This window comes from Saccoglossus kowalevskii, chromosome 6 (assembly GCF_978046115.1).
Source record: "Saccoglossus kowalevskii chromosome 6, keSacKowa6.1, whole genome shotgun sequence".
Taxonomy (NCBI): Eukaryota; Metazoa; Hemichordata; class Enteropneusta; family Harrimaniidae; genus Saccoglossus; species Saccoglossus kowalevskii.
This window is the reverse complement of record NC_140646.1, coordinates 27,090,620-27,103,971: the sequence shown is the minus strand read 5'-3', so window position 1 is coordinate 27,103,971 and position 13,352 is coordinate 27,090,620. Positions and strand designations below refer to the sequence as shown.

Sequence of the window (13,352 nt, the reverse complement as noted above, 5' to 3'; positions counted from 1 at the left end):
AAGTCCTGTCTATGTGTGCGTGTGTGTGTGTGTGTGCGCTAGTCAACCATTTCGCATTCAAGTCCTGTCTATGTGTGTGTGTGCGTGTGCTCGTCAACCATTTCGCATTCAAGTCCTGTCTATGTGTGTGTGTGCGTGTGCTAGTCAACCATTTCGCATTCAAGTCCTGTCTGTGTGTGTGCGTGTGTGTGCTAGTCAACCATTTCGCATTCAAGTCCTGTCTATGTGTGCGTGTGTGTGTGCTAGTCAACCATTTCGCATTCAAGTCCTGTCTATGTGTGTGCGTGTGTGTGCTAGTCAACCATTTCGCATTCAAGTCCTGTCTATGTGTGCGTGTGTGTGTGCTAGTCAACCATTTCGCATTCAAGTCCTGTCTATGTGTGCGTGTGTGTGTGCTCGTCAACCATTTCGCATTCAAGTCCTGTCTGTGTGCTCGTCAACCATTTCTCAATTGGGATCTGTCTAGCTGTAGGAGTGCAAAGCCATTTCTTGTTCTGTGCAAGTCCAGAGCCATTTCTCACTTTGACCCTGTCGAGATTCATTAATTCAACATGTCCCACATGGTGACCACAAGTGCATATAGTTTGGTATTTGACAATGAGAAAAATCTGGGCCAGCTGTATTAATGGTGTTATGAACACTACTATTTTCTGAAATTAATTTCTGCACAGGACACGTTTTCACAGTAGCAATACTTTTTATTTTACTTTATGTAAAAATATATTAACACAACTGCAATTGCTAAAATAGCACCTGATATATTGAGAATAAACATAGATGTGTCTCACAAGAAAAGCATATCTGATTATTAAAATACAATGCAGTAATAGACTAGAATTGAACCAAACAGTGTCCATGTGGGTAAATTTTCAAGTGATCAAACAGGTATGCTGTATTCAAGATGCAGAGAATTGGTTGTTGTCTGTCAAAGTACATGAAGGTACTGTCTAAAACATATTGAATGAATTTGTAAAATGAACAATGCATTTTAGTATGCTCCCTTTTTTGGAAACATTTAATGCTGACACCAATTGTATTGAGAGAATTATATATTGCGAATCATGAACTGATGTTAATAAGTAGTCTAGATTCTATGTAATTAGAGGCCTTGACAATGATGCCTAGGAATGACTCGTCGAACAAAATCACTGTTGGCTTTCGAGATGTCTACAATAAAACCTAGGAACGATGGTCATGGAACATGATCATTGTCAGCTATTGAGACCTCTACAAGAATGCCTGCGAATGACTCATTGAACAAAATCACTTGGTTTTTGAGACATCTACAATAATGCCTAGGAATGATAGTCATTGAACAAATCACTGTCGGCTATTGAGACATCTACAATAATGCCTAGGAATAATAGTCATTGAACAAAACACTGTCAGCTATTGAGACATCTACAATAATGCCTAGGAATGTAAGTCATTGAACAAATCACTGTCAGCTATTGAGACATCTACAATAATGCCTAGGAATGATAGTCATTGAACAAATCACTGTCAGCTATTGAGACATCTACAATAATGCCTAGGAATGATAGTCATTGAACAAATCACTGTCAGCTATTGAGACATCTACAATAATGCCTAGGAATGATAGTCATTGAACAAATCACTGTCAGCTATTGAGACATCTACAATAATGCCTAGGAATGATAGTCATTGAACAAATCACTGTCAGCTATTGAGACATCTACAATAATGCCTAGGAATGATAGTCATTGAACAAATCACTGTCAGCTATTGAGACATCTACAATAATGCCTAGGAATGATAGTCATTGAACAAACCACTGTCAGCTATTGAGACATCTACAATAATGCCTAGGAATAATAGTCATTGAACAAATCACTGTCAGCTATTGAGACCTCCACAAGAATGCCTAGGAATGATAGTCATTGAACAAAAACACTCAACTATTGAGACGTTTACAATAATGCCTAGGAATGATAGTCATTGAACAAACCACTGTCAGCTATTGAGACCTCTACAAGAATGCCTAGGAATGATAGTCATTGAACAAAACACTGTCAGCTATTGAGACCTCCACAAGAATGCCTAGGAATGATAGTCATTGAACAAAACACTGTCAGCTATTGAGACATCTACAATAATGCCTAGGAATGATAGTCATTGAACAAATCACTGTCAGCTATTGAGACCTCCACAAGAATGCCTAGGAATGATAGTCATTGAACAAATCACTGTCAGCTATTGAGACCTCTGCAAGAATGCCTAGGAATGATAGTCATTGAACAAATCACTGTCAGCTATTGAGACTTCTGCAAGAATGCCTAGGAATGATAGTCATTGAACAAATCACTGTCAGCTATTGAGACCTCCACAAGAATGCCTAGGAATGATAGTCATTGAACAAAACACTGTCAGCTATTGAGACTTCTGCAAGAATGCCTAGAAATGTTAGTCATTGAACAAAATCTTTGTCAGCTATTGAGACATCTACAATAATGCCTAGGAATGATCAGTTGCACAAAGACCTCTGAAATAATGCCTAAGAATGATCCATTGACCACAGTCAATGTAATTTGGGTGATTTTCTCCCTTCACAAGAAACATAAACACAACAATCTATACAGTCTTAAAGGGTGGTGGTAGTTGTCAATATGGCTCCCATACGCCCATATACATGTATGACCAATGGGTGACAAACATTTTCTGCCGACAGACAATAGTAGTTCATCCACACATTTTTCACAACATAAATCTACATAGTTAATGAGCAAAATATGTGCATAAATTCAGATAGTTAATGAGCGTAATATGCACATAAATCTACATAGTTAATGAGCAAAATATGTGCATAAATCCAGATATTAATGGAGACAGTATACGAAGCACAACAGTAGTAGTATCCAGATTTGAGATAAACAGATCAGTTCTGTGAGGTACAATATGCTTCTCAATAATGTCTATTCTACAGTAGTAAATTCTCATTTCATAGATATATCACATCAATTTGGCAAAGTGCGCTGATTACATGAAATCAAATACAATGTAGTGATAGGATTCAATTGTAAACAGATTTCTTGCAGTAAAGTTGGCACATACCCTAAAACTAATTCACTGTTATATAGCAATTTAACTTTTCTTACAAATGTAAACAGACTTCAATAAATGCGAGGATGTAAATGCGGAAGAAACTGGACTTTGCGTCAATCATATTCCAGTGTTGAAATAATTGTTCTACAAACACAGCAGCTGAAGTGCTCTTGAAAAATAAATTACAATAATGTCCATTCTTGCCTTAGTAGACAAAATTATATATTTAAATGATTATACTTGGAGTTAATTCAAACTGAAATCTGACCACAGCTGTTGAGGTTTATACTCTGTAGCAAAGATCATGAGAAAGTGTGTGTCCATCAATATATTTATCCGATAACCAATAACATATTTTCTCCATTAAAATCACAAATTGAAAAATATGCAATTAATAAAACATAATACTGCCAAAACAAATGCTGTAAATCTGCTTTCAATAGAATAAATATTATAGGACAGGAATAAACACAGGCATAGACTTGATTAATTCAAACTTACATGCTAATATCATTTACTATCGTTCATCTGTAAAAAAAATAAATAAAATGAATGCACACCAAATAAAGCCGGTGTTCAACCCAAAGCAGCCTAAACAGCTGTATACCTTTACAGCAAAAATCAATTCAACTCGACAGTTCAACAAGAGCAACGTACAACATTTTGTTTGATTTACTAAAACAATAATTCAAAGCTTTCATATCAAAGGTACCATCATCGGTATAATATTGTATCAATAAGAATCTTTCTTTAAAATGTGTGCCACATGTTTAACAAATCCCGGCAACCATGATTTTAATAATCGCCCACTACATTGTCTCTGACATTCTCTGAGTCGGTGTGCGTGTTATAGTTTATCTAAACACTACTTTACTTGAGTTCACCTTATTAAAAACAAGCAGCCTGTCGGCTGAGATAGCTCCACTGTTATCAATGCACATTTCAATTAAAGAACTGAAGATATCATCAGAAAATGAACACTAAGTATAGTATTAAAGCAATAAGACTTGCTGTTTTCAACAAAAATTTGAAAATATAACTTTTTATCAAAAATATTCATTAAAATTAGATAATTGAACAATATCATCACAAAATGAACAAATCTGAGAGAGGTCTACCTGTAGTACCTATGTAGTATATATAATATCAAAGCAGTTAGAATATCACTTTTTACCAAAAATATTCATGAAAATTAGAGAATTAAAGATATCATCATGAAATGAACAAATCTGAGGGAGGTCCACATGTAGTACCTACTTATGTAATATCAAAGCAATCAGACTTGCGGTTTTTAACAAGAAGTCCAAAATATCACTTTTTACCAAAAATGACAAAAATATTCGTCAAAATTAGAGAATTAAAGATAACATCACGAAATAAACAAATCTGAGAGGTCCACATGTAGTACCTACATATGTAATATCTAAGTAATCAGACTTGCGGTTTTTAACAAGAAGCAAAAAAGTTACAAGTTTAATAATTTAAACATTTTTGCGAATAAACTTTGTAAAACACAAGAGTGCAGTGTAGCATATGCAGATTTAGACACAAAGATGGATGTCAACATCATTATTCCTACAAGATATCTGTTCAAAATGAGCAGCACCAATAACACGTATTCGGCAATTGAAATGATATTTTTGAATAAGAACAATATACTATTTGACACATAGACCAGACAACATCATGAGACAGTGTTATAAGACCACTGCGCCTACACCAAACTAATTTTCCACAATGGTTATTTGTTCCAATTAGACAAACTGTGGAAACGTAGGATAAAACCATAGCAACGACAGTGAAACAGAAATGGAACACAAATTAAATTTCAATTCTTACATGACAGAACAAGCATAAACATGTTTAGGATGCGTTCTTGCACACACAGAAAAAAAATTTTTGCAGTATTGGATGTAAAAGTGAGCTATGTTCCAAAATTATCACCAAAAAAAAAATTACAGAAAAATACATATAGCAAAATGTTGCACACAAATTTGTCTAGAAAAAATTATGACGTTCAAAGGGTAATTAGAATTAGAATTCTTCCCACCAACATATTTAGGTATTTTTCTATAGTTTATTGCGTGTAAATTAGGCATGGCTAATCACTGAAAAGCTGTAACAGTCAAGAAAACATTACTTAAAAATAAGAACTGCACTTTCATAATCAGAACAATACTGTAATGTAAGACATGTACATGTACTTTAATGTAAACAAGATGTTAGTTTATTTTCTCTAGATTGAATGCATCATCTTTCGTCTGTCTAATCAAGAGAAATTAATAGAACCAGTAACCTATGCTAACAATTTGCCAAATGTTTAAGAATGGTCGGAATTAACTCACTGTTTTATAACTATAAAAAATCATGGTTATGAGTGCCTTACTGCGGCACTAACAAACAATGTTAGAACTGTATGGTTGGAAGATCTACTCAGTTCAACAACTGTTTGTACTACACAAACAAATTTGAGAAATTAAATGTGAAACACTGCAGAAACCAATGGGCGGATTCCAAGTTCTAATATTATTTACAAGCGAGAAATAATTAAAATTATCATCTGATGGGTATATGGGTCACAATAATAACTGTAATATGTAATGTACATGCAATCAAAAAGGATAAACAATTATGTACAAAATCACAGAATTAAGTTAACAATTTGATTATAAAAGTCTGCTCTTAAAAATAAGTTACTGCTTATTTTATTTACTATTTGTATTATCATTATTTTTCATAACTGATCGGGTGACAGAAACAATTAACATCTCATTCATATGCAAATTAGGAGTGATGCATAATGAGGGAGAACCCAATTTGGAAAACATTGGAAACTTTTAGATGATATACAAACATTAATAAATTAACTGTGTTAACCAGTAAGACACTTGGATTAGCATACTGTGACTAGGTGCATATGCTTTAATCAGGTCCTTAAAATAGATACATAATTCATCCAACAAATCTTCTCCAAAATAGCTTTTTGCTGAATAATACGGGCAAACTGACAGAAACAAAATACACACTCACACAGAGATGACAGATTGCTTCACTATCTGTTTGTTTAGTCTGAAAAAAAAATTTACAACAGTATCTCATATGAAAGCACACATCGCATAGCTAATTCCTATTTAGGATTTGTAATCCACTAAGCTTGCAGGAGTTGGATGAAACTTATAACAAAACAGCTGTTTCATATTTTTTGGGAGACTAGATCATTCTAATTTTTGAAATCAGTACAGAAACAAAAGCTATTTCAAATTTATAAGTCTTTAATCGGAACTTAAGTACTGTTTAAGTATCCATGACAACATAGTTGCAATGGTAACCAATTAGGAGGAATGGTTTGGGATGAAAACCTAATTGTCTTCATGGGTATTTACCAATATTAGCATATATCATATTGTTATGCGAATCATGTACACGTAACACAAAAATTGAAACTGAAAGTAGCATTGCTAGCTAGCCTCTCTAATTACTCTTTACTCTCTCTAATGCATAGATACAACTACTGTATTTGTTCTAATAGTAGCATATCACTATAAAGACATGTGAACCCAAAACTACACTCATAGTAACAGTATCATCATAGACACACCGCAATCATTTACGTAAGTACTCACGCTACTAATATAAAAATACTGTAAAACATGTTGAAAAAGAGACGTATTATTTTAGCGAATTGTGGTAAAATGACATAATAGCGATGTTGATTTAGCAAATCTCTTTTGTCTTTGTTTCACAATACTTGTCTGTCGCAGGCCAAAACAAATGCGCAGTTATCACCTCCATAAAAACAAAACAAAAACTATCAAGAGTAACAAGGAAGCGCTCCAAATTATTAAGTTTTCTGTGTTGTTTACAAAGTATGTGTTGGAGAAAAAGATGTTGTTTGGCTGCCATTTTGAATTTATAATGAAGTCATTAGCGACAACCTAAATTATCGAATTAGTTCTCTCGTTTCGCTAAAAAGACATGCTCGCGAAAAAGACATGTTTTACAGTAATGAAATGTCAACACATACAGAAATCTGATTATGAACAAAATCACTCGATACAAACGCCAACGTATTAGCAAACTGTTACATTTAAAGAATATATCTGTTTTCAAAAAAATATATTGAATCAGTCTTGCTGTGGATTCTTTGAAAGTTTTTATTGGTGTTGCCATGGTATTATTAGGCATGCAGGGACAATCAAACACAGCGGCACTACCATCTTCAGACCCTAAGGATCTATGTACGAACATACAAGAAATTTTCATGAACTTGGTGCATTGTTATAAATCAACCTTGGATTTATATGCAGACCAGTCATCATGCGAACTACATGGAGGTCAACAGTGACGAAGATTCGGCTCGAAAGATCAAATAAAGAATGACCTTGATTTTGCAAATATAGATGTCACTGGTTGGACTCTCAGGTTATAAAAGGCGGTCCACTATACCTTCTGATAGAGGCACAGCAGCCGTGAGCTCTCAGCGGTTTTGGCATGCATCCAACTATCTTCCAGGTATTCGTACTTGGGTCGTACATTTCAACACTTCCGAGAGCCTTATAGTTAACCATACCCCCTGCAACATAAATCATTCCATTCATTACACAGACAGCAAACAGGTGTCGTTCCAGCAGACACATTTCGGAATTCCGACCGCATGTATTTGTTTCAGGGTTGTAGATCTGCATACCACCTTTACCTGCCCCGCTCAGAAGGTAAATTGAATCATTGAGCACGAGCGCTGGGAAATGCCTGGTTGTTATGGTGACTGTATTGATGACAGTCCATGTATCTATATCAAGGTTGTAGCATTGCATTTCTCTGTAAGTAAGCTGACCATTGCAGTAGCCCCCGATGACGTACATCTTTCCGGAATGAGAAACCACAGCAGGGTTTCCGACAGCAGTTGGTAGTTGAGGCACCCAACCCCAGTTTTCCATTGACGGGTGATAACATTCCACATCACCAATGCATCTCCCATCACCGTCTTCTCCACCTACCACATAAATGGAACTATCCAGTACAACTATTCCATGGTATTGTCTGGGGATGTGCAGACCTGGAACCTGGTTCCACTGATCTTGAGCAGAGTGGTAGCAAAATGCCGCACCAGTCACTCCTCTCGAACTCTTACCGCCAGTTACGTAAATATCTTCGTCTAATGCTACAACTTTATAACCACTGATATCGGCTGGAAATGGAGCAAACTTCCCCCACTTTTTATTTACTGGATTGTAGTAGTGGACGTCCGACACCCACGTGTGATTCGCATCAAAACCACCTACGACAACCATTACTTCCGTTTTCGTGGACCACCGCGGCTGGTGACCCACGTGGTAAATATTAGTTTCGTTACTTTGTAAATATTCCTGTAAATGCATGGCTTGTTGTATAACATCAAAACATGACGACTGTTGCTTGAAAAGTGGATTCTTTAAGATACTACACAGGAAAGCTGGTGTCAAATATGGCAGGCGAATGCACTGTAGAACTACGAGTAATTTGGGCAGTCGTTTCTTAAGCTCATACTTCACCCAGCTTATAGCGGCGTCGAAGACAGTCTCTTCATCGCGGACATTTATTCGTTCATGACTGAGATAAGCAACAACTTCGAACAAGGGCAACTGCAAAAACTCCTCGTTTTTCACAACTTGTGGAAATCTGTCTAAGGCATACGCACTGGCACGCTCATAAAGCCTGGTGCACGCATGCATCTCAGCAACGTACTTAATACCGAGGCAGTTATCAGGATGAAGCTGTCTTTCGAGATATTCACTTGCAGCTTGTACAATGGTTTTATATTGCAGCAGGTCAGCCATTTCAAGTAACTCCTGTGAGTTTGCCGAGTTAATCGTAATTTTGGACGTATACGCATACTCCAATAAGAGTTCAAGAGTTTCGGCTCTGACGTTATCCAGTGTGATGCGGCCTTCTTGAGTTTCCTTCATTTCAGCTGAGAACATGGCCTTAAAATAAGGACTGCTGCATGCCAGCACTGCTCTATGACAGGGAAATTCCTTTCCCCCTGTGCTGATTACAGTGTCCGTCAGGCATCCCGCTTTCCGGAAATTATTCAGGCTATCTAAAATGTGGTTGGAGTATTGTGGTTCGTACAGGACGAAGTCTGTGTCATCACACCGTTCTGCTGACTCCTTGGTTTCCATGGTAACATTCACATTACTACGACCTTATCTAGGAATAGAATAAAAAAAAAATTATAATAACAAGGTCAATACTCTGATAATGCTAAATAAACAATGAAAAACGTCACCATGGTAAATTTATTGAAAACCATAGCAAGTGCAATAAAAAAAAAATAACAATTTTGTACAGCCTGCATGTAAAGTTGATCAAAATTGAAAAATCTTTTGGTCAAAAACTAAAAGCAATATCTGAAACTGTCTATATGGTCCAAAATTATGATGAAATTTAGTCACAACTTTATAAAATGTGAAAATATTTGCACTGAAATTTTGGGTGGGAAAAATATCTGACACTCAAAAATTCAATACCTACTAAAAACTGACCAAATGTGAGTGTCTACCTACAGTTTCACTCAGCTCTTATATTACAGTCCTTTTCATGATTTTAAAACCTATTTAAAGTTCACAACAAAATATATAAACTGTAATTTATACATCGCTACCATGTTGTAACACAAATACCAATCAAAATACATGTACAATATTTATACTTACTGCCATAAGCCCAAGATTTCAGTTGGTCTAGTAAAAATTAAAACTTACTATCACAGTCAATGATTTAATCACAGTCTAAAGCGAAGATGTGGGGATATTCTAAAATGCTGAAATTTTAAGGAATAAAGTTTATATTCATCTGAATAAAAATTTAACAATACTAATATGCACTCACTATCATCGAACAATGGCTAAATTTAGGTGGGAACTATTTTGATGAATTGAAATAAAGTCATCATTATATTTGTTGCCTTTATAAACCTTAATAAAAAAAATACTTAAAAAAAATATATACAATAAAACACAAGCAGAGCAAAAATTAGAGTAATGTAAATACTGGTATCATACTACCAAAAATAAAAAAATAATATTCATGTACCCAAATCAATACAAATACTGAATTAATTGCAGGGTACCTTATTGAATATATAAACATAACTTGTATAAATATATAAATTGTATTTTGTACCTAAATAATAAAGCAAAATATCTATGCAAAACTCTGAAGGAGAAATACTAGACATTATTTTAGCAGAAAAAAAAAATATTTACACCAGAAATGACAACGAAATGATGAAGAGGACAGACATTTACAACATATACCTTTTCCTCCATCTAATGATAATTAGGCAATGTGTTTTCTACATTAGGTAGGCAGCAATGGTTTTGTCATTTAAAAATGCATTAAAAATACTACTAGAGATAAGTAATAAACACATTGTTTTTACGACTAAAATATTAAAGCTGTTATTAAAATTGCAGCAATCAACTGAAATACTACAGAAAGTAGTAACATATTTTAACTTGTACAGTTGTTTTGAACTTTGAACTACCGGGGGTATTTTCAATACTTAGAAGAGCTTCTGGGCACTATTTGAAAGCGTTCGAATGAGGGATGCTGTTACCTGTGACACTTACGATCTTACTATCGCTATTCGTTATGTTATTGTTTGTCCGTCAGGGGATTTATGCAAATGCAGATAAAGCAAACAAGGTACAATAGGCAGCCACATCAACATCACCTGATTTATTGATTTTATTGTTTTGTCAAGTCACGTTTTGAAAATTTATAGTATCATTAGTCAAGGAAAGTAATGCGCCGCCAAAACGAGTCGATTCAAGTGTTCCTGCAGACATTAGATTTATCGGAGGGGTTTGTAAAATACAAAGAGTTGCTCTTAGCAAATGTACAATTTCTATGGACATTAAACTGTATAGATATGTACATTGTAGTTAAACAAGGTGTATTTTTGCTGCTGGCAAACGTTCCATCATCTGAAGCTCAAAATGGTGCTGAATATCCCCATTAGCAGCTACATGTATACCAATTGTGCTGCAATTACCGTATATAGAAATGACGTAAATACTTTGTTTATACAAATAATCTGTCTATTGCTTCTCATGTTTTTTTTATACCAGTAAGAAAATAAACTGAAAATTTATCCAATAAACAATCCTGTGCTTTGCCGATTTATTTCTACTGGCATTTAATTGAAATATTTTTGAGCAGATTGACTTGTTTTTAATTTTCATCTAATCAATTGGCAGACAAATCTGGAAGAGTAAACTGCAGCTATGTTATATTGCACAAGGAATTTTTCTCTATCACCTTAAATGACCCCAATGAATCATTCTACGCAGTACAGCAACATTTTTTGGATTATCACAGTACACACTGTCTGACGCTCTACAATAGTAAACTTAAAACTTAGTGAAAAATTAATACATTTACAGTAATGAGCACAGATCATATTTGCAAAATCAGCTGCATTACTACTTAAATTTTAATATTTAATAATTTCAAAATATCTCGCAATTATCGACTTTTTCTTGAGTGTATGGAGCTAGCTCCATGCTTTAACAGTAGAAGTGAGAAGTACGAATAATTAGCATGAACTGAATCACGTATTTGGCGCGAGTTGGTTCTGGCGCGAGATGGACGTAAATCACCACTTGCTACAGTACTAAAAATTACGGTTAATGCCAGAGACCACAGTGATGACTTCGATTTGCTGTCACGATAATAAAATCAGTCTGGTCTTTATTTAAAAATCAGTTAGTTTACCCGGTACGCATAAACGCAGCAGTAAATATATAAACATTAACATATGCGATGGAGACGCGAGTCACGTTTAATGGCAAAGTCTGTCCTTGCGCAGCGGCGACGAGTGTCCGAAATATCCAAGCACCGGATTGTTGTTGTTCAAGTCTTCTGAGTCTTACTAGATTTATTTATGTATACTTAGACTTACCCGAACACCATCCAGGCGCTAGTCTGCACGCTTTCGATTTCCAGCCGGTAATGTTGATTTTTCCGAACATCACAATGGCTGCGACAGACACCTTTGTGTGATGTCTACTGCGGTCTCAAAGGCAAGATCCTGTTTTGCACAAATATCAGCTGGTGAGTGACCGACGTGCCGGTAGCGCCCCCAAGTGTTGAGACTGAGAGGCGTGAGGGCGCGCGCACTTCAATAATTTATGTTTGCATGGGAAAGTCTTTCTTTTGCATGATACACATCGAGACAGCAACGTGATCTTAATTTACAGCGCTGTATTATATTCTTAAAAATGTGTGTGTGGGAGACGCAAAGTTATATGTATGTTTCTATTTTTGATTACGTATATGTCTCCACTCATTCAACACGAAAATAAAATCATTACAAGCAGAACTCCAAACTACTATGGTCACTATATCTCAATCTCTCACGCAGAGGTCTATTTCCACGAATATATACTTTCCGTGTCGTAACCGCTAGGAACTCTATGGCGGAGAATGAATATTCCTCCTTCGGACGCAGTCGCTATGACAACGATTTTGTGCCTCGTCATCTAAACGCGCAATGGTGTTCATAAACGAACATATGAACGTTCTAATGGCTTTACGCAAGTTCGATAGCACCTGTTGTAACGCCTTGGGAAACACGAAATAGTATACAGATACGGCTTATTATTTTCATCACAGAGTCTATGTAGATGATATGCTTGGACATTAATGTTCTGGGAAAATGTCCAAGTATATGGAAGATGCATTAAACGTACGGCGAGCAATAATCCGGCACGGTGAGGAAAAAAATAAACAACTGCCAACAAAGCGCAAATTACAGACGTCCACACTACTGGAAAAACCAAGTGAGATACGCGGTCGTCATGTTTTCCGTCATCTGGCTAACTGGTGCACACTATTACAGGACCCGTTTACGGAGACGGTCACTGGAAGCTCTCGTAGACTGGTTGTTGCTGACTTACCGACAGAAAATATGGGATGTGGTAAGGTCACCGTATTTTAGATACAGTTTCAACATAATTTAATATATTATCATAGAATAAAATGTTTCATTATAAAAGATATATGCGTAGTTATTACATATATTTTTGTTTATTTTAGGTCGTTCACATAGTAGCCGAAGTTTATCGATAGTCAGTAGTCGGAAGAACGGTCCCATCATGTCGACAAGAAGTGACATTTGCCGAAAAACGAGTGTCAAAACTATGCACCAAGAAATTAATGTACGATACAAAGCTGCTGCGATGGAACCAGAATACAACGTGACCACTTTGACGCCGATACCAATGTTGAATAGTGTGCCGAAA

The 13,352-nt window shown here is 35.7% G+C and overlaps 1 protein-coding gene across 1 annotated transcript; it reads right to left on the bottom strand.

Annotated features, from left to right (window-relative positions):
* Nucleotides 1-677: 677 nt before the first annotated feature.
* Nucleotides 678-12,128, bottom strand: LOC100373697 (kelch-like protein 29). Its single transcript, XM_006811708.3, has 2 exons — nt 12,011-12,128; nt 678-9,252 (listed from the first exon to the last, which is right to left on the bottom strand). Exon 2 carries the CDS (start codon nt 9,222-9,224, stop codon nt 7,482-7,484), a length of 1,743 nt encoding a protein of 580 aa, XP_006811771.1. The 5' UTR covers nt 9,225-9,252; nt 12,011-12,128; the 3' UTR covers nt 678-7,481.
* Between the last annotated feature and the right edge of the window lie 1,224 nt (nt 12,129-13,352).

What these genes read in the sequence shown, in the direction of transcription:
- LOC100373697 (XM_006811708.3), bottom strand. Translation starts at nt 9,224, where the DNA reads ATGGAAACCAAGGAGTCAGCAGAACGGTGTGATGACACAGACTTCGTC.